This window comes from Apteryx mantelli, chromosome 1 (genome assembly GCF_036417845.1).
Source record: "Apteryx mantelli isolate bAptMan1 chromosome 1, bAptMan1.hap1, whole genome shotgun sequence".
Taxonomy (NCBI): Eukaryota; Metazoa; Chordata; class Aves; order Apterygiformes; family Apterygidae; genus Apteryx; species Apteryx mantelli.
Window position 1 is genome coordinate 102,573,612 of NC_089978.1, and position 22,566 is coordinate 102,596,177.

Consider the following 22,566-nt stretch of genomic DNA (forward strand, 5'->3'; position numbering starts at 1 on the left):
TGCATGAGAGCACAATCCCCCAAACCTCAATCCCCTTTTTAATGATTTTTTTTCTTTATGTGTTGTTCAAAGCTTAATTCTTTATTTTCTACAGCATGAAAAACTACTTTATGTGAAGTTACCAATAGTTTTGCTATATTGTTTCCACGCTAAACCTCAGTATGTACTAGGATTGTTTCTGGCGTGCAATGGGCTTGTGTAAAGTGGGATGCGCAAGGAGATGCCATTACACCCCTTCTCGGACACCGCCTCTCCCTTGAGCCCCGCCGCGCACCGGCCGTTGGCCGCGGCCTCCTCCGGCTCCTCTGGGGGCGGTGTTGGGGGGGGCGGAAAGCGCGCGGGGCCGCGAGCCAATCAGAGCGGCGACCGCCTCGCCCAACCAGCGAGTCCCTTTCTCTTTGGCGCAGGCCGGGGGTGTGGGCGAGGGGAGCCAGTGGCGTGGGCGGGGCCGGGGGCGGGCCCCCCGGTTCCGCTCGCCGGTTGCCGGCCTTTGAGAGGCCGGGCCGGGAGGGGCGGGCCGGCGGCGGGGGGGGCGGGGGTGCGCGCCATGCTGATCACGCTCTGCTACCTCTACCTATGGGCGCGCTGGGGGCCTTGCTCGGCCGCGCTCATCCGCCGCACCGTGCGCCGCCTCCACCGCTCCCGCTGCTCCTTCACTTTCTGCTGCTGCGCCGGCCCGGCGCCGCCACCGCAACCGGCCCGGCAGCCGCGCAGGCAGGTGCCGCCCGAGGAGCGAGTCTGCCTCCGGATAGGGAACAAAGTCTTTTTCACGGACGAGACGCAGGTACCGCCCGAGCGGTGGAACCGCGGCTTCGGCCGTTGGGGGGGGGGGGGGGGATGTGTGTTCAGCGCGGAGGGGCCCGGAGCCGTTGGGCGGGGAGCGGTGGAGGAAGCGGCGTCGCCGGGAACGGCCTCCGGTGTCACCGTGACAACGGGCGGGGATGCGCCTCCCGCCGCGGCGTGGGGGAGGGGGAGCGGGGCGGCGGGTGCGCTCCGTTCCCGGGCGGCGGCGGCGTGGGGGGGGGTGAGGAAAGGGGATGAGGAGGGGTTTCCTTGTCGGTGTGTAACAGCTAACTTGGCAGTGGTGAGCTGGGATTGCGGACGGAAAAACGGGCCTTGTGTTGGTCTCCAGAGGGGCTCACTCGTACAAGGACTCTGTGTTGACTGCTCGGGAGGGGGATGCTCATGAGATGAGGGGAGTTTAAGGCGTGACGGCAGAAGCGATGGTCCCCGTTTTACCGCGGGATTAAATAGCCAACTTCAGGCACGGTCTTACTCAGTCCCACTTATTCTTCCCCAATTCCGCTGTTTTCTTCGTGCTCATAACGTTATTGTTGAGGTAAGTGCGTGTTTGAGAAGCAGGTGGAAGGTCGTCTTTTGTAAAGAGGCAAGGAGGAAGCGTGCTAAGGGTGGGCTCAGAGATGAAGAGCAAGGCTGTCATGAGGGGGAGGACAGGAAGGCAGTGATTTGGCAGCGTGGGGTGTGTTTGGTCAGGCTATACAGGCCTCTGTCACAGCTGCAGTGGGCAAGGATAAGGCATGGATAAGACTAAGGCAGGTGCCTTGGCGTAGGAAATGTTAGTATAACTGTAGTTACCTATCAGAACTAGTATAGTTTGTTGGCTTGGAGGTAATGGGCTGAGCAGTGCTTTTACTATGTGCGTATAAAGTACAGCTTTGTAAGTCCAGCTATGGCTATAGGAGTTTTTAGCTAGGAGAGCTTGCTAGTATTTCTCTACTGGTAACATACATTTAGCGCATATAAGGCTTTAGTTTAAAAATGTAGGCCATGTTTATGCATTCAGATTTTGGTGTTAGGGATTTAAAACTTAGCTGAATCTGTAGTGGAGTCCGAGTTCAGTTCTTAGGTATGGAGAATTGCGTGCTTCTCTCAATAGAAAAGTATTACTTTAACTGAGGAAAACATGACTCAAAAAACAAGATTTGAAAACCACTTTCTCACAAGTGGATGGTGAGATAGTAGGGTGGGGTGAGGCTGTGATGGGCTGTGACAATGAAAAATGCTGTACTCGAAACTTCACATCTCACAAAGTGAAACAAAAGTAAGCTTATTTCTGACCAGATTTAGAAATGGGACTCCTCTGTCTCTTGCTCCACCCCTGCAAATCACTGCAAATATTCTGAACTGAGATTTAAATTAATGTTGGATTTGTCTGTTCACTAAATACTAGAATTAGAGTGTGTAGAAGAATTATCCTGAGTTCTCCTTTTTGGTAGTGTTTAAATTTTTATGCGTGTTTGTGGAGAATTATTTCAGTTGTTACCCATTTTACTGTGAGCATGACAAATGTATTTATGGAACATATTGCTGACTAAGGTGCAACTTCAAAAAATGGAAAAGCTTTTAGTCAATTGTATGGATAAAGAGGGCATTTTCAGTGCAATAAAATCAGATCACAAATACTGATGGAATTGGTTTATAAAATAGTCTTTTTTGCTATCTAATGAGCGGATTATTTCATACTTCATCAAAAAGATGAGAATCTCTAACAGAAAAGTTAAATACTTTATTGGAATGTGAATGAGCTGTAGTCAGCTCTAAAAAAAAAAAATTGTGTGTGTGTATATATGTACATATCTCTATCCATGTGTTCAGAGGAGTTCTGTGTAAATTATTCTGGATTATTGTTTTGTAAATCATACTGCAACTGATCAGTGCTGTTCTTTGCTCCACTTCTGTTTGTTTTTGAAAATTTATCTGCTCCTCTTTCCTTGCCCACGAAGCATTTTTTTTTTTCCTGTCTGTAATGTTGTTCATGCAGGCTGATTTTATAAACTTGTCAATTTAGTTATGTTTATGGGAATTGGGAAACCCTCTAGGGAACCATATTGTGGCTTGAAGTTTGGCATAAAGTCATGTCAAATGACATGACATGACAAACAAGCCTGTCATTCAAAATGTTTTTATCTCCTAAAAATGTGTATTTAATGTTACTGGTTGTATTTGACTCATAAGTTCCTGTGAAAGATGCCTACCAATTTAGGTGTAAAATTCTCAGAACAAGGATTGCATGTCTGTAGTGGATTGCATTTCTATGCATATATCTTTATATATTTGTACTGCATCGCTCTGTATTCCCTAAACTGGCCCCCAGGTCCCAGTAAATTTCATGGGTGTAGTGAAGAGCATCTCTGTTAGCTGATCAAATTGTACTTTTTTTTTTTCTTGCAAGTTCATCTATTTATCCAAACGTTTTCCAAAGACACCTATTTAACTGAAGTATGCTCTAGTGTTTTTTTTTAACTTTGATACTCAATAGTGTGACAATATGAAGGCTCCGTCCTAACTGCATTAAAGTTAGAGAGAGCATCAGTGCAGAACTCTCTTGCTACTTCATCCATGAACGTTATGAAAAGAAATAGATAAATTATCATACTTTTCCAGCTTCTTGGAAGTTAGTTGAGCTACTTTGCTTTTGAAGTAGGTATAACTGCATCTGAACTGTGATCAGTAACTTCCTTAAGATAAGATACCAGCAAGTCATAAATGGTGACCTCGAAAGGTTTTGTTTGACCTTTCATCAAATCAGGTGCTTAAGATAATTCATGAGTTCAGTTTAGTTGACTTTCTATGGAAAATAGCTGTTTGCTCTGTCACAGCTTCTGTGCTCAGTAAAGTTGGTTGGATTGGCAATCTATCCCATTACATCCCCTATAATTTTACTTATGTAAGCAAGACATAATATTGCGCTGTTTCCATTTAGATATGGACAAGTGTACACACCCTTGGTGTGTTATAGGGAAATTCTCTCTGCAGAAAACTTCTGAAGGTTCACAAAGCATGCATTGATTTGATTTTTTTCTAATATAGTAGTATGAAGAAGATCTGTTTCTTCTAATGCTTGCCACTTTTGAAGTATGGCAGAAAAATTAAGTTCCATGCAATATCTGGATAAAATTTGATGCAATATGATATGGAAACAGATTATGTATTTAGAAATTCTTTTAGAAGAACATTAAACCTGTTCTTTGGTCTGCTGATGCCAGCTATTGAGCTTTATTTGCTCCTAGATGAGAACCAGAGAGGAAACAATTTTTATAATTTAATGAAGAAAACCATTTACCTAATGATTTCTGAGTGGATAGACTACCTTACGGGCAAACTTATTTTTCTGAATATATTTTTTTTAATTTTAACTCTAATCTCAGAGTTGCATACTGAATGAATAATATAGGCTCTATCGCATGAGGACATGCATACGTTATTCTAAAATAATGTACCCTCTCTATTTCAAATCTTTTTTTTTTTAAGATTGTAAATTAATCCTGAGGCTGTATGTGTCCACAAAATATAACTATGTAACTGGCTTTGCAAAAAAGTCGTGAAACTTTGCAAGTTAGGTAAATCAGATACCCTGAAAATTAGACATGTATAATATATGGCCCTTGGGTCACTTGTGACTCGGAAAGTAATTCATCTTTTGTCAGACAGGTTTAGAGACAGTATATATTATTTAGCCTGGGGCTATATGTTTCTAAAGGGTTGCTATCTAACTAGATTGAAAACCTATTCTAGCTGCTAGCCAGTTAGAGGGGCTGTATTGACTGGCCAGGTGTGTTGTGACTGCTTTCTTAGTCCCTGCCAAGACAGTGCCCTTCAGCTGCCAGGAATAAAGAGGGAAGCAAGAGAGACACTGGTTTGGGTAGTGAGAGGGAAAAAGGGGAAAGGAAGGAGGAGGCAGGGTAGACTGCAGTGAATGGGAGAGGAAGTTTGGATTGAATGAGAGATGCTGCCAATGGCACAGTCCAATGTTAAAGTGGCCCACAAAAGCTCACAGTGCCAATGGCACAGTGGCTTTCAGTGGCCCACTCAGTTGTGCACTTCTGCTGTAAAGCTGATATCTGAATTATCGGGGAAACTCGGGTTGTCATTTTTAATTTTACCTTTGACATGTTCCTGCCTAATGGTCCAGACCTTTACCCCTTTTTACCTCATGGGAAGTGTGAAGTGGTAGAGACTATTCATTTAAGGTTGAAGGGTCAGGTTTGAAGTTAAGCTGGGAATGATTTAAACATGAATTATTAAATTGGACTTTCTGTATAGTTACCTTTTTTCTTTCTTGTTTCTTTCAGTCCCTTGATGATTTAAACAGATGGAGTCTACTTCTCATTTCTCCTTTTATTTATCCTGATAAGTTACTTGAAGCAGAACATATAGCTTTTGTGACAGAAAGCATTTCAGCTCAAACAGATAACTTGCAGAAAATACCTGGATGTTCGAAAGAGGTAAGCAGCTCAGTTTATCTCGCATAGAAAGTAGTACTGATAAGTCATTTAGTAGATATAACTCTTAAAAATAGCTTGAAAGAAAAAAAGTCAATGGTAGATAGATTACGTATATTTATAATTGCTATTAGAAATAAGAATGCAAACTGCTCTCTGTAGTTCTCAGGTGACACATGGGTGTTACCTGCCTGTGCCTGTTTGCTGGGTAAGAGAGTATATCTAAATATGGAACAAGTCCATTACCTTCCACCAGAGAGAGTAGCCCGAAGTCATATGCCAATGAAAACAGAGGGGAGTGTAGAAGGTGTGACTCAAGGGGCATGCTGTGGAGAAAAAAAAAAAATAAAGGTCCTCTTAAGGATGTTATCAGCATACTCTAAGAATGGTTGCCCTGTGGATTTCTGGACAAAGAGACATGGCAACAGCACAGCTGTTGGAAAAATGCTGGTCAGGAATGTGTGTGCGAGTATGTATAATGGGGACTTTCAAAAAGTGCTCCTGGTCTGATACAAACTGATGTGGGGGACCCCCATGCAGGTTGTGGCCAACTGTTGCATGTGTCATAGCCTAGATGTCCTCTGAGTGTTAGAGGAGAGGGGAATGGCTGTCCTCTTCCCCATGTCTTCATTGAGGCTTTTCTTTGCTTCACTTTGGTTGCCCCCATATGACAGAAGAATGGGGGGAAGGGGAACAGAACAAGTTTTTTGGCCTGTAAGGAGGCATTTTTGACTCCTTCATAAGCAACACCAGTGAAACTAGAGCTGCCAAAGCATGTGTTTTACTTGCAGCGGGTAAGATTTGAGAATGAAGATGTATTTGGTTTTGGTTCTATCCTCAGAAACACAACACTATCAGAGTAGGGGGTGTCATTACTAACACTGTAGTTTAGTCCCATATGTTGTGAATGTTAATACACTGCTGTGGGAATAGATGGTCAGGTTAGTGTAAGAGGAGGAAGCCAGAATCCTCTATCATAAATGTAATTGCCATGTCTGCTACCTGTGATCATTAATTGCCAACTGTATGCAGCAGGCCCTCAGAGTATTATACCTTATTATTGCAACTGCGGACTTTCCATTCCAGCTGTGGGTGTTGTATCAGTAGTCCAAACATAGGTGGGAGTTTCTTCCACCAGGAGAGCAATGGTGCTGTCCAGGACATCTCGGGTCAGCTGAGGTCATTCTGGCTGACATGGGTCACACACTTCCACAGTGACAGTAGCCATGGTTGCCTGGCTGATGCTCTGCTACTGTAACACAGATCTCTAGGGGTCTGGTACAACTGTCTTCCAGAAGATAGTTGTAGGTTGTGTGTAGTGATAAAAGGCTGAACTTCATGAAATTAGTTTGGTGACGATGGCATCAACTTCCGTAGAGCAACTCCAATGCTTTCCACTCTGTGTCCTTATATTTAGAACACATTACGTGGAGAGATTTTGTCCTGCTTCAGAGCTGGTCAGTACCAGTGTGAGCAGAAATGTATGCTGTAACTTCAGAGCTGGTATTTGATTGTGGCACAGTGCCATGGAGATGACCTTTCAGGTGCTGGAATTAGAAACTCACTGTTTTTGCTCTCACCAGTGAGTGGTCATTATGTGAGGCCAGGACCTGAGTGATACACCTGGCCTAAATTTGAGTCCTGGCTTTCACCAGTTGTCTGTTCTGGTGTGGCTGGTTTGAAGCTAGTACTTCTTGTGTTACAGAGTTGGGAGTTTAGCCCCTAAGTTAAAGCATAAAGCTGACCTTGTGGCAAACGCCAAGATACTGCCCACATACTTCTATCTTTTTATCTTTTTGAAATAAGTTTGGTTGCTAAGGATAGGAATAGGTGTTGAATTGGAAGGTGCCTAGCCAGTTTTCTTGTTAGGTATCCAGACAGGCCACCAGTATGAGTATGGACTGGATGCTCTTGCCTGGGCTCTACTAATCAGAGACTGTTTTTGCTAATGACTTGGAGAGTAGATGTGGCCATTAAGGTTGTGTGAAATCTGAGCTTCTTTGAACTTGTTCAAAGGAAATATTGTAAAATCAAAAGTCAGAGATAGATTCTTGGATCTTATGTATACTATTTATTGCAGTAGATTAAAAGGTAAATTTAGCTGATTTTCTTATAAGTTACGAACAAGTAAGTTATCCCAGAGCTCACACTCATTTTATATACTCAAAATATGTGCTTTTCTTACTGTATTTAATCAGTGTGTTGTGTCTTGTGTGTAGTGATAAGCAGCTGAACTTCATGAAAGTAGTTTAGTGATGATAGCAACTCCAATGCTTTGATGCCATATGGAAATTGCACTGTGTTTCCCTATATTTAGAACACGTTACGTGAGGAAGTGTAAATTTTTCTTAGGTCATGGAAATGGGTAATGCTTCATTGGCTCTAAAAACACCTTCAGAGGAGAACAATTATATTGTGTATCCTATAGAGGACAAGGGCTGTGGAAATAAAACAATGTTTATAAGTACTCCTTTCCAGCTATGAATCTGCAGACAGGTTTGTAGTCTTTAATTAATATGTCTGCCATTCAAAACCCCTTTCTTTTTGTCTTGTTGTGGCTTTTCTAATTAAACTTGCTATTTGTTCTTCAAGCCCATGGGGTTGTTTAGTTTGGGTTTAACAAACCTTCTCTGAAGGGAAAAACCCAAGTGTGTCACTTTGATAATGATTCTTTTTCTGCTTTCTTGGAGAACATAATTTTTGATGTAGATAAGTAACTTGAATCTTTTATGTTTTTAGTTAATGCTTCTGACAGATTAAATTAGTCAGTGTGTACTTTTTTTAAACTCTAGTAACTCACTTTTGCTGTTTGTATCAGTATTCTTTTAATAATGTATGTTGAAAGCCATGTCTTAGAAACAGAAAAGCAAATAAAGATTTTACTTATCATACTTTTGCTTACGTCATAATGCTTTCATGCGGTTTTGTATGTGTTACTTGAAGCTTTTATGGCCTTGATCTTTGGGAAAGAAGTGCTTGTACTCCCACTTCCCTTTCAACACTCAGTTTGGATGTTGCTTTGCTTACTTTTCTCAGGACAGAATGAAAATCAGCTCTTGTAGCTGGTACTGTTTGCTGCATGACCTTTCCGGAGTAATGTTCTTAAAAGCTGTTTTGGTTGTATTCAGTCTCATAGATTGATGTTTGTAGTCATGAAGGATGCACTTTTGTGTGGAAGGAACTGTCAACTTAAACTTGTATCGCTAGTTGAGATGTTTTGTTTAGTGATACTATTAATTGTATTAGTTATTTTAAACACATCAAACATCATAGAAGCAAATCTTAAAAGTAATTCTGCCAGTTTAGTATTCTGTAATGCTAGTAACTATGCTTTTTTTTTTTTTTTAATGACTCAGTCTTTAAAAATATTCCTGATCTGTGAATTTTGCCAGTTTTGCTATATTGGTTTGTTAATGTCCCTGTATTGGCTCTGCCTGTGTGCAAATTTATTTGTTTGTTTTTTTGTGCATCATGCAGATTCATGATACTGTAGGTATTTTTGATTTTTTTTTGGTAACATTTTCAGTCTGAAAAACGTGCATATGTTTTATTCTTAGGTTGTGAAGTGGTCAGACTACTGTTCACCTTTGGCCTATAAACCTGGTGAGCCTTATAAATTAATTGCTGAAGCAAGCATAGATAACTTCAGTAACCTTGGAATAGCATTCCTGGAAGACAGGCTTCAAATGGATAATGGAATGGTGCCACACAAGATTGTTTGTGAGTATCTTCACAAATTGTTTTTAATGGCAGAATGTATTTTGTTTTATGGTTGTTCTAGGATTGTGTGTAAAATCTTTACCTCTACCCAAATAAACATGCTTTTGTTTTGGTGCAGTGTTGTCTTCCTGTTGTCATTCTAGGCAGTTCATCACTCTGTCATGTTACTGTATTTTAAACTTAAAACTGCCAAATGCAGAGATCCTTGAAAAGTCAGACCACTTCTTGAGTGAGTTTCTCTTTACAGAGCGTGTCACAAATGCAACACCAGAAATAACAGGAAAAAATAGTTCAAAAGATCTTGGAATAATTTTTTTCCCCCTTTTTGTTAATGCTCAAAAGCCACTGCCAGTGCCATGATATTAATTAATTAACCTTAGTATGACGAGATCCCTCAATACCCAAGATACTGTGTTATCCTTTTGCAAGCATGTAAGTGTATGAACACAAAGATGAAGATAGAAAACACTGTCTCTAAGTCATGCGCATAAGTCTATTAGATCAGCTGATCTACTTGCAAAATTTAGAAGAGGTTTTGGGCAAACGTTCTCTTTTCAGGTTTGAAATAAAAGTATCTTCAAAGCTAAACGGGTTGAGAATGACTGCTTAGAGTTGAACTTGATTGTGTTAACCTGCTAGCTCACTAACAGAAAAGCTAACAGATACTTTCTGAACAGAGGGAGAGGGATAATCAGAGGAAAGGGGGGGGTGTCATTGCTAATTGAATTTTAAATTTTGGGTGGATGGTTTACTTGTTTAGGAGGTAATTTTATTTAAATCAAAACTGTTAGCAGTTTTGTTCTCTTTAGCTTAATGGTGTCAGCTAGGAGGGGAGAGAGTTCATGGCCAATCCCATAAACTGGAGGAGCAGGAAATAGTGTAGTGGCTCCATTTGTAACACTGTTCTTGAGTGGAATTATTGTCTGGACTATGGGAAGGTTAGGGTTTAGCTCCCAGACCGTCATGAGATTTGAATTTCTTTTTTCCTGCACCATTTTAAGAGTGCCATAATATGCAGTCTGTAGGGTACTGTGGAGTAGTGGACTCTAATGGGGTAGATCCACATTGCGTTTTCTTCAGCACCAGTCCTGGTTGTTGCCTGCCTAGTCGTGCCTCCTTGGTTGTGCTAATAAAAATGTGGAGTCGTGAGACACTTGAGAATAAAAAAGTGATTTGTGCTTCTCCCCCCACCACCCAAAAGACCTTTTCTCTCTCTCTTTTTTTCCTTTAAGTGTGGATCATAATGCGTTGGCACAACCAAAGAATTACAGCTAAGGCAAGAACAATTAGCTAAGGTGTAGAAGGGTAGGAATGTGCTCCCAGCAGTGTCTGAGATAAAACTTGGTCTTCTCTTGATGGCGTTCTGCAAAAATAAATGTTCACACAGGCAGGGAACGGAAGCCAGTGTCCCAAAAGTCATGGAGGCTCGTTCACTCTGCAGAGTGCTTTTTGGCTCAGTTTGTTTCAGGCGCTATGTGCATGCTAAAGCTGCTCCAGGAGAACTGGAGGCTGATAGGATCCCCTTGATGGGTGTGTAGGCTGGTAGCTGAGGAATTTTCCTGTCATATGAGAAATCTTGCTTCAAATTTCTGCTCCAAATGAGGTGAAGGGGATACAGTTTCAAGGGAATTCAAGTGTTCTAAAGTGAGGAAAGTGACTGAACTTGGGTCTAGTATGCTATATGCCAGCTGACTATTTTGTTAATCTAGTTTCTCATTGAATTTCTTTGAGAAATCAGGAACAAAAATTTGACATATAGAATATTTATTTGGCCTTGTGGGAGTAGAGAGGGATTCAATCAAATGTTGCTTACTTTGGTTTGAAATATTTCCATGGTTGAGCAGGTGGAAAAAAATAGTTATTTACCCTATGAAGAATAATTTTTCTCTCCTTGTTCTTAATTAGTTTGCTCTCTAAGTTTTACACTAACAGTAATTATCTTTGACCTTCTTGTCTCATTTGGATTTTCCCAAAATGTATTATCTTTACATTTATTTATTTATTTATTTATTTATAAGCAATTGCTATTTGTCCCTTGGGTTCTTAGCTCACGTGTCTTGGTATGGAAAGGTATGTCTCCTTTTATGCAGACTGGAAACAGTTCAGATTTTTACACTCCCTTTTCTTACTTGTGCCAAATTTTTATTTTGCTGCCTTTAGTAATGCAAAAAACGTGGTTCGGTGTTTCCATCTTACCCAATATCATCACTTTAATAGCTTATTTCAAAATAGTTAATTTCAAAATAGCAGCATGCAATTTTCCACCCTGCATTCCTTAAGAGGCCAGTATTTTTCCATAGATACTTCCCTTGCTTTCTGTCCTTTGCACGGGCAAAATCACCTAAGCTGACACATTTAAAAGTGACACATTTATAAGATAGCCTCCTTACTTTCCTATCCGTAGACCATTGTCCTGCTAAGTCAGGATGGCACATGGTAGCTTTTTTGTTTTATTTTTGTGCAAATGTGTGCACTCACAATGAACCTTAGCATTTATGCTTAAACATTCACTGTAAAAATTGAGTGTTGTTCTCTCAGCCAGACATTTCTGAAACAAAAAGAGTTATTAGTAAACGGCTTGTGTTATGAGTATAAATTTATTATATTCTTGGGAGTGGTAGTTTTTCGTGTATCAAATTAGTGAATTTTTAGTATTATAGATTACTTATTCTGAAATTAAACCTAAATCTAGCTGGCATGCTGAGATTATGATATTCATCATAGCTCTTTTGATGTAATTTTTGTAACCCCTCTTTATTCTTTAACTCTTCCAGCTGTCCATTTACAGGAATCTACTCTGAAGGAGTTGGGGCAGGTGGCACCATCTGTAAAAGAGAAAAGAAGTGTAAGCAGTACACAGATGAATGAAATAACTCGTGCTGCTATTTTTGGAACTACTGTTAAATCAGGACTAGAAATAGCTGCAAGTCTAGGTGATCCAGAGTCAGAAGAAGAGAAATCCAAGCTAGAGAAAGAAAGCAAGCATGACAATGAATCCAGTAGTCTATCTGACAAAGAGATAGGTCCTGGAGAACATCATCACTTGCATCTTTCCAGCTGTCATGAATGTTTGCAGCTTGAAAACAGTACTATTGAATCAGTCAGATTTGCCTCTGCAGAAAACATTCCCGAACTTTCTGATGATTGCAGTAGCAAACTGGAAGAGAAGAATGATGACTATATAGCAAGAGAAATAAAAAGAGTAAACCTTGCTGGAAAGCCCCCTAATGTCTTGATTTATGTTGGCTCTGAAACTTCAAAAATGGAATTTGAGCAGGTAAAATCCATCCTTGAGGAATGCATTAATGGAGACAGCTACACGATCTACCAGCTGCGTGAGGAGCAAGTTCTGAAAGCTCCATGGATTGATAATGCACTGCTGTTGGTCATTGCCACAGAGGAGCCTATTTCTGAGGAAAATCACAAACAGTTCATGAAATTTTTATCTAAAGGTGGAAAGATTTTAGGATTTTCTTCCTCTTTTACATTTGATGGTATTCAAATAAAGAGAAAGAACAAGCTGAAGAAGACTGTTCATGAATTAGTGGTCTCTAAACTGGACAACACTGAAATTAAGTTAGATCTTTTGATTAGTGGCTGCATTTTTGAGGAAGTGATGAAGGAAAATATTGGCAAAGTAAAGCCACTAAGTCGCTTAAATAATGCTGATAGAGATATAGTTATTGTTCATCTGCCTTATGGAGACAGTGGAGGAGAAGCCATTCTTTCTCAGGTACTGTGTATGTGGAAGTATTAATTTGCTTATTGCTACACTATGTTGTGATATACTTAAAAAAAAAAAAAAAACACTTATGCCTGTTGCATACTCTTTGGGGATGCTTGTCAGGGGGCGAATCGAGATCGATGTCTTGGTGAACATATGAGGAATCTGAATGCAGAACAGTTTTCACTTTTCACTTTCCTCAGGAAGCTTAAAGAGAGGGAGAGAATGTCCCTGCTGCTCCAATTCCATGTTTTCACCATGTAGCCACCTGCATGTAGATCTTGCAGCATGATAGTATGTGGCAGAGAGAGCAGAGGTGCATAGTAAATGAGCACCTGCGAGAGCAGAGCTCTCCTTTTCTGCCTGCTAGGGGTTGCTCTGTGATACAGCTGCACACTTACAGACTTTGGGAAGTGGAAGCTGGAGGGGCTGAATTGTTGGTGAACTCAAGGTGGAAGCTTATATTGGCAACATAAAAAATTGGCTTCCTTATACAAATGTGAATTATGGTTGAAACAGAGTCAGAAGAGGAGGTAAAATAAAACAAGAAACTTGAAATAAATCTCCACTTAAGTTTTAAGGTAGCCAGCCCCTTTGGAAATCTGTGAGTAGTGACTGAGAAAGTTCCAGCCTCTCTTAGCTGCATACAATATATAGAAAAACTGTTGTACAATTTCATGCTTGAGCAAGTAACTATATAATAAAGGTTAGTCGCTGACTGCACTGAAATGCCACTGTTGATTTAGGTCTGCAGGTACTTTTGTGCCAGTATTGTTTCTTTTCTGTCAGTTATTTTCTATTTGTATCCTAGTGCTGTGAATGAACCAAAACAATGGTGTTTTCTTTAGCAGTGTGTTAGTAAAGTTCTAGATGGATGTTAGGTTCATGGTATTGGTCTTGGTGTACTGTAATTAAAAAGGAACTTTATTCAGCTTGTTTTTTTTATTTACAATCAAAATTAAATCACTTTTGCCATTTAAATTTATTTAACTTGTATTTTCTAAAAGTTGACATGTATGTTTTCAGTCAGTAATATGTACTTTCGATTTTTGTCTGTTCTGCTAAAAACTCTTGTTTGTTACTTCCTGAGTCTTCCTTCAGGGCATAAACTCTAAATTCTGCACCTAATATATAGCTTAGAGCGTCTCTGATGGAGGTGTGGGGGAGTGAAAGAATGACCCAAAATCTTATTCGTTCCACTTAACAGTAATAATATTCCAGCAATTGGGTTCTTCTCCAGTGTTATGGTATTGTAATTTCCATTAAGAAACACACCTCTACAAAAAAAAAATTAACCAGCAAATAAGTACAGTTGTTCATAAGCGTTGTTGTTGTTGTTACTCCATCTTCCTGGATAATGTGCGAGGAAGCTTACCTTCACAGATACCTGGCTAAAGGATTGGGTGATAGATGGACTGATAAAAGGTACCATTAAGTTCACAAAATAAATTGGTGCCTTGGAAGTATTCATCTGACTGGGTCCATAGTCTGTGCTGTTAGAGCTAGAGAGTTGTGTGCCATTTCCTAGTAAAACTTTTAAAATGAGCCTGAAGGTAATTTATGTATTTTGACTTTGCCTCAACAGAAGCCTAGGTAAATGTTTTCTTTTTAGCATGGCTTTTCACTGTTATATCACTTACCTTACTTTGTATTTTTGCTCTCAAGCAGCACATTGAGAAAAGCAGAGCAAGATTTATTTACCAGCATTTAAGTAGACAAGGAACATAATGGAGAACAAACTTTATAAAAGATGGTAGGAGCTGGTTTTATCAGTATTTTAGCTATAAGAGAACTTTCTCAAGAACTCAGACGGCTAAAGTTTAACTGCCTACATATCCGGTAGCTACACTTTTCTAGCAATTACACTCAAAGCAGAAATATTCATCAAGTTTCTTCAGTGTTTTTCTCTCTTGTCAGTTTATCAGATTAACTCTGCTAGTCTTTTGGAAACTATTATACAGAATAACATGTTTATAGTTTTGTGTAGGAAGTCTTACCACCCTGTGCTGTGTACTTGTACTAGAAAATTGATTAGATACTGTTGTTATCCATTTCTGCAAGTTGCATGGTAAAACCTGCTTTGCTGTACCATTTAAATTGACCCTTCTGCTGTAGTAAAACTTAATACTGCAGTGGGTTTCCCCATAAAAAGGGCATTACAGTATAGCTTCAGAAAATCAGATTAAAAGGATTAGAGTGTCATTTTTTAATTTTAAATGACTTCCAGTCTGGATTTGAAAAGCATTATTGTTTTCTCTTCAGAGCGCTGACAGTGACATCAACCATTGAATATTCTGTCACAGGCTAGTTGTTTCCCTTCTTTCCCTTTTTCTCTTGTGTTTCTTCCCCGTTTCAGCAGTTTTCCATGAGTTTCAATAAAGAAGATCATATATTAAAGAGGAAGAACATCACTGAAATGTGCAAAATTGTACAAATGAACACAAATAGTAGCTTGTGATTTTTTCACAAAATGAATGTGCATATGGTGGAGTACAAATGCTTTTAAATGTCCTGGAACATTTGTCTAAAAAAATGAAGTGTTCTCGACCAGATTTTTATTCTGCATTTTGTTTCTACTTTCAAACATCTGCTTCAGCCCTGAAGAGTAATTCTCTGCAAAGTGATATTTCAGGGTTCTTAGTTAACTTTCAGACAGCAACATTTCTTTAGCTCCCCTGATAGGAAGTGTCAAAAGAATTAAATTACTCAGGCTGAGTTCTGCTGACCTTGTGCAACCCCTGGATAAAGCTCTTCAATAATAATGTAATTCTGTTCTTGTACAAGCCAGAATATGACCAGTATTGCTGTTGTCTCTACAGTGCTAACAAATATAAAATTGGTTGCAAAAGGGGAAGTTTAAGTTAGTAAATACATAAAAGTTTGAGCGAGTCTTCCAGGAAAAGACCAGTTTATTAATAAGGGATATTTTGTACAGATTTCAGAGAAAATTGTAGTGTATTGGCAACTGTGATTCCCAAATAGGAAGTTATAAATATACTGGACTCTTCCTCCCCTGGTTTATTAGGATGATAAAGCCCTACTTGTAGACATGATATGACAAAGACATAAAGAATTTGCTCTTAAATCACACTAGATACACTGGATAGTTAAACAACCATATTCAGTACAAAGCTGTTTTTAGAACTGTTGTATCTATTTCTCTCTGCCACTCCAGAATGTATAATGCAACAAATTTTTTTATTCCTTTTGCACATACTCTGCCAGGTGCACCTGGAGTTGAATATCAACTCTGTGGATATCCAAACTAAAGATGATTTTAATTCACTTAAGATGAGCAATACCAAGAGATACGAAGTTCTGAGGGAGATTCTGATATCACTTGGCCTGAGTTGTGAACTACGTGAAATTCCTATGTTAACGCCTATCTATCTTCTGTCCTCTGATGAGGTAAGGCTCCTACTTCTGTTTTGTTTGGTTGAAGTTTAGCCTATAAGACAAATTCAGTATTCATTTTAATATACATTGTTTCTTACATTGGTGGTGACATTTCGATTTGGAGAGGTTTATGCATACGGTAGATAAACAGTTACATCCTGCTCTGTCAATATTCTTTTACCTGCTAATAGTAGTTTTGAATCTGGCAATGGGGAAGCATGGGCTCTACACTTTTCAAACGTATTTGGCATCTGTTGAGAATTTTAATGCTTGTTTGCATTCTTCTGCAATATCAGAACAGATGTCACAAGCTGCAGAGAGAACTGATTTATAAGCATTTATTTTAAAAGCAGGTAGAAAGTTCTTTGTATGTTGGCAGCAAAAGATCAAACCCAAGTTACAGAGAATGGAATGGCAGACCAAAACTGAAGGACCGGAGTGAACGGGGAAGAGTATGTAGATAGATGATATCCTTCTATCCAGCCTTCTGCTTGAAGCTGGCTTGTTGCCAACACTAGATCAGGTCAGCCATTGCCCTTTTTCTGGTTTAATTTTGAGAACCTCCAAGGATGCAGATGCCACAGCTTCTCTGTGCAACCTGTTTCAGTGCTGCCATACCATTCTAGTGAAACTTTTTTCCTAATGTCCAGCCTGAACCTCTCAAGCTGAAATTTATGGTCATTTGCTGCTTATTATATCATCTAGCACTGCTCAGGAGCATATGGCTCTGTCATCCTTTTAACTCTCCTTTTAGTAGTTACAGGATGTTTTTAGATTGTTTCTTAGCCTCTTCTTTGCCAAACTGAATTAGCCCAGCTCCCTCATCCTTTTCTTGTTGATCATTTGCTCTGTGATCCTAATAGTTGTAGTAGTCCTTTACTGGATCCAATCCAATTTCTTCATATTCTTCTTGAAGTTGAGGGCAAAATTGGGCACAGTGTTTCAGATACTGTTTCATCAGCACTGAGTAAGGTTCCCTTGATCTGCTGGATGCATTCCTACTGTAGCACAGTGTGCAGTTTGCGTTATTTGCTGTAAGAGTTCACTGAATAGGGCTGCCTGCCCCAGGAGCAGAACTTGGAGTTTGTTGAATTTCATGAGATTTCTGTTTGCTCGTTACTCAAGTTTGTGAAGGTGCTTCTGGATAGATCTGCCATTCTTCATGTTGGCCATTCCCCTAACTTAGGATCATCTGCAAATTTGCTGGGGGTGTGCACCATTATCATTCAAGTTGTTGATGAAGATTGAACCATTTGGGCCATGTATTGCATCTTGGAGTACTCTGCCTGTTATCAGCTGCCAGCTGGATGTCCAGCAACTGTTCAGTTGATTTATGTTTTTGAGACTGGGTTATAAGAGGATGGGTTTCAGGATACTTCCAGGGATTGAGATGGTGCTGACTGGCTTGTAGTTCCCTAGTTCCATACTTGTACTTGATTTCCATTCCCCCTTCCCCCCTTCTCCTTTGGAAGATGGGAATAACTTCAGTCTTTTTTTTCCAGCTGTTATGGACCTCCTACAAACCCTGTAGTTTTTCATGGATCATATACAGTGACCTTGTAATTGCCTAAGCCAGTTCTTTTTCAGAATGCTTGGGTGAATCCCACTTGCCCCATAGATCTGAATATGTTCGGCTTCTCTTGAGCAGTCCCTAATCTGATGATCCCCCACTGTTTCCTTCCCCTTTCTTTACCAGATTGTGCCAATACACCCAGATGTGTGGGAACAGGCTTTGCCTGTGAAGACCAATGGAAAAAAGGCATTGAATGCTTCAGCTTTTTCTGCATTGTCTGTTATTAGGTTGTCTTCCCCATCTGTCAATGCACCCATGTTTTCCCTGAACTACTTTCTGAAACTAGCAAATCTGTGGAATCTCTTCTTCCTACCCCTGATGTGCATCACTAATCTTAACTCAGGAAGGTGAAAGTCCATCTGGAGTTTTGTCTGTAGGTACCCAAACCATGTTTTTATATACTTCTGTCATTACTTGTCCTTTTTTCCACCATGTGTATGTTCCTCTTCTGTGTGTTAGTTCATTGAACAGCTCCCCACTTAGCCAAGCAGGCCTGCTGAAATTTCTGGTCTTCCTGCACAACAGGATGGTTCGTAGCTGAGCTCTCATAAATTTTCTTTACAGATTGGTTAGATCTCCTGGGCACCCTTCCCCTTCGTGGTTGCTTTCCAAGGGATCCTAACAGTTCCTTGAATAAGCTGAAATCTGCTTTCCTAAGGCTGCTGCTTGCCTTCCAAGCCTTCTTGCATTCTCATGGTTGCTAAATCCAAGGCTGCCATCTGTGACAACATTTCAAACAAGTTTTTTTCCTGTTCATGAGAAGTAAACTAATAGTTGCCTATTTGTGTGGCAGATAAGAAAACAAAACTAAAACTCATTCAGCCTTTTTGACTGGTATGAAAGATGTTCTTCTTGGAGTTTATGCCTGTTTATCTTTTCTATGCTCTTGCAGTTTTCAAACTGTATCATACTATCATACTATGAATAAAAAAAAGTTAGCTAACTTCTATCCAAACTTGCCATCTAGTGGCATATTACAGGTTGCAGGCCATTAAACATCTTTGCAGTACATATTGTATAGTTAAAGATTATACCAAAAATAATTTAAAAAACGTGGGAAGACAATAAAACTTTAAAACTATAGTTTTTCTGTGCTTGCGTATGCAGTCATTCATTCGATATGATTTATGCTTTAGCCATGAAACGCTTCCAGAATAGTGTGTGAAAGGAAGCTGTAACTTGTGTGTAAAAATAATAGTTAATAATGAAGAGAGAGCACATTGAAATGTGAGGCATGTGTTATGCTTCCTAACAGGTTACTTTTCTGCATTTATCTTAAGTTTTGCATAAGTTTTTTCTCACTTTTCTAGAGAACAAAGAAATACCGTGAAATGTATCTGACAGATGAGTAATTTGAGAAATACTTAAGTGACTTTAAGATCAGAGTGAATCAGTAGCACTGGAAATGGAGATGGAAAAAATTTCCTTACAAGTTTTGTATTCTTAAACTTTTTTCTTTTTTGTCACCATTTGTATCAAAAACTTGTCCAGTATAGGCTCTCTGTCAGAGAAGGAGCATACTATCCAACATATCCCTATGACCTAAGTAATGTCCCTCCCATTGACAAGTGGTTTTTTTTTTTTTTTTTTTTTTTTTTGGATGATTTATCTTATGCTTCTCTGGAATAAGAAATACCATCATGGGTCAATTAATGATCAAGCTAGCTCAATACTAGATATTTAGGAAAAAACGGAAGAATGGCAAATGCTCTTCTCGTGGTTTCTGACAGTTGGCAGTTCATGGTCTTTCCAAGCTGGAGGTTGCGTCTGTACCATTACATTTAATAACCAGTGATGGACATATCCTCCCTGGCTTTGTCTAATTCCTTTTAGAAACTACAACCTCCTTTTTCTTACACTGTGAGAAATAACAACTGATTTTGCTCTGCATTTTCTACTCCATTAAGAAAATTCTGGAAACTTTTTGACATGTTTTTACTGTCACTCTATCCAAGCTCAAAAGTTCTAGTTTGCTTAGTTTTATCTTTGTGATCTGTGCGCTTCAGTTTGCAGCAGAGCTGTACCCTGTTCTGTGTTGCTCGGTTGCTCTTTCCGAGCCCCTTTCCTCTTTCAACGCTTTCATCAGACCTCTCTCCTGTTATGCTGTGGACCTGAAGGAATCACAAAGTAGCTGGGGCTAGAAGAGATCTCTGGAGAGCCTCTGTTCCAACTTACCCAACTAATTATATGGAACATATTCAACTTTGAAACTGTATAAACTGTATAAAACTTACTTAACTTTATTGTATAAATAGATAGCTTCTCTTGTTTTTCTTCTGCCTGTAATTCCTGAACAGTTACGTGTCCTTCCCCATTGTTGTGTTTCTGCTAATCATCCCATCAAAACTGTTACGCCAGCTGGTATAAATTTAATTATGTACTAAGACTTTCAGGTCTTCCTGTCTACTCTAAGTCTTGAAAGGGGGATTTTTTAAATGTAAATTTAGCAGCTTTTCGGTGGCTTTTGAATTTTGAGGGGGGAGAATTTCAAGTTTTAGTTTCTAGATCATATGGTTATATAATACCTTAAAGTCACAATCTCATTACACAGATTTAATTTGAGCAGAACTCGCATTAGCTTTCTGAAAATCAGTATAACTTCAGAATTTGGGCTACCAAATTCTTCAACTCCTTTAAAAAAACTAATTCTGGGGAAAAGAAGGATTGAATTTTCTTTTTGTTTAAGTGTCCAGGATCGCATATATATTATCTAATTTTCTAAAGTTTATGTGTATTGAACTTGGGGCTACAGTTTGATGTATGAAGAAATAGGCAAAGGTATAGTTATTTTATGCATAATCAAATTTGAATGGAGTATGTTTTTCTTTGTGGGGGGGGAAACTTGCAAAGACAGAGCTTAATATGTCAAATGGGAAGTTACAAACTTTGTAATGCACTTTATTCCTTTGGCTTATGAAAAAAAATGGTTTAGGATGGAATGTAGATGATTTGAGAAGAAATATTTAAACCTTGACAGTAGTTACTTATATTGAAAATTACATAGTTACATTTTATCACTCAGGAAAATTACTTTACGAATGGGATGGTCAAGTTTTTAAAAAAGTAATACATTTACTGTATTACTTAACATTATGTGGTTTATCCAGACTAGATTTATGCAGCTCATATTGTTCCAAAACAGAGGCTGAGATTTCCAGCTGTTCTGTATCCAGGTTGGAGATTGGACGAGTTGGAGGCTGTCCTAAACAAGCAGTGAATCTCATTTACTCTTAGCAGTTGAATATCTGGTTCAGAACAGTGGAAATTAGATCACATTGTTACCAGTGTTGGGGAAACATATTTAGGTTACTTGCCAATAGAAAGGTGAAATGTCAGATTGAGATGTCAAAGTGGAAAATGCGATTTATTCAATTTTTTTGTTGCAGTCTTTCAAATAAATAATCTTATTCCTGCGATTGATTCCCATATCTCAGGGTTTTCAGTTTATTCTTTTTTTTCTTCTTCTGTGTGTTTTTTAATGTTCAGCTGGTCTTTTCTTAATATGTCCACAGGCTCCAGCAGTCTAGAAATGAAATTCTGGCAATATTTTGGCTTCAAATTCAAATAGAAGTTCTAATAATTGAATAATGGATGATAATGTCCATCTGGTTAGAGGTCTAAATCTTACTATGTGTCATTATGCTAGTCTAATCCTCAGCTAGTGCTGGCCGCTGTTGGTGTTGAGTGATTGCTATGACAGTGTGCCTGCATATTTTGTTCCTGATCTCCTTTCTTGGGAATAGAGTATGAGGTAATGGGCCTGGAAAATAACAGCGCTTGAGGCAACTCTATCAGAAGACTTGCACTAAGACTCTCAAGTATGGCTTGCTTCAGGTATACACATATGGATGCTTTAAAATTCAGTTATTTGTGGAAAATCCATATTATATTGATACAAGTGCTACCACAACAATGAAGGCAGTGTTTGAACCAAGAGCAATATAGTACGAAAGGCAGGTTGCTTGCTGGCTAAAAGTTTAGTTAAATCTGCATGTGCATGTGCACAGTTTTAAGTATCATTTTAGAGACGAGTATTGATATTGAAACACAGCACTTCTCCCCCCTTCCCCCCCACCCCAGCCCACCTTTCCTTGATCTGGTGTAAAGCAGTTTAGCAAATTGTAGATGTGTACATTGCTGTAAAAAGAAAATTCCATATCACTATGTTGCTGGGTGAAATCAAAGTGTTGAAACAAATGGTGATCACTGTATGCCTGTTGTCTGGCACCCATATGTTCAGTGGCAGCTTCAAGCATACAGATTTGATTTTTCTGCAGCTTTGCCTTTAAACACTCAGAAGTATTTACTCTTTCACATTGCCATCTCAGAGGATAATTTTTCAGACATAAAGGCTAGGATTGTATTTTATTGCTATAAGTTTCAGCATAACACTTTGTAGGTTTCACAGAAACTCTAAACAAGAATTCACCCCTTGAAGAATGAGAGAGATTTGTCAGAATAGTGGGATTTTTTTTCTCTGTTAGGAGGTATAATACACCCACACATTTGCCTGTCTGAAGCTTCTTGAACCTGACTACTAACTCAGGCTGTATTAGCCTGAGTCACTTTTTCAATATCTTCCAATTGGATGGCAGCCAAATGATGAAATGTAATCACAGTCTTCATTGCTTTGGCTCAGCTAGTAACCATCTTTTAAACAGTATGTTCTTCCAGAATAATAAACAGTCAATATAAACACACTGGCAGAAGTTTGAAGCTGGGGGTTTTAGCTTTTGTTTGTTGGAGACAGAAAGAATAATTTAAAAAATACAATGCAAATGTCTTTTAAAATTCAGACTTTCTTTTAAGGCACACTTTGAGATGCAGAATAGCACGCTCAAAAGGAGAACGCAGTGCAAAGACAGCAGTGCATATTTGAATAACTCGGGTACACTATAGCGCAGTCAGAA

General features: G+C 39.3%; 1 protein-coding gene across 2 annotated transcripts in view; it reads left to right on the forward strand.

Annotated features, from left to right (window-relative positions):
• Positions 1-547: 547 nt before the first annotated feature.
• HLCS (holocarboxylase synthetase) overlaps positions 548-22,566 on the forward strand; it is a 131,289-nt gene continuing 109,270 nt past the window's right edge. For both annotated transcript variants that reach the window (XM_067298702.1, XM_067298706.1), the window contains exons 1-5: positions 548-784; positions 5,094-5,246; positions 8,801-8,963; positions 11,738-12,696; positions 15,913-16,095. In XM_067298702.1, coding sequence (XP_067154803.1) covers positions 548-784; positions 5,094-5,246; positions 8,801-8,963; positions 11,738-12,696; positions 15,913-16,095 — 1,695 coding nt within the window. The remainder of the gene's footprint in view (positions 785-5,093; positions 5,247-8,800; positions 8,964-11,737; positions 12,697-15,912; positions 16,096-22,566) is intronic.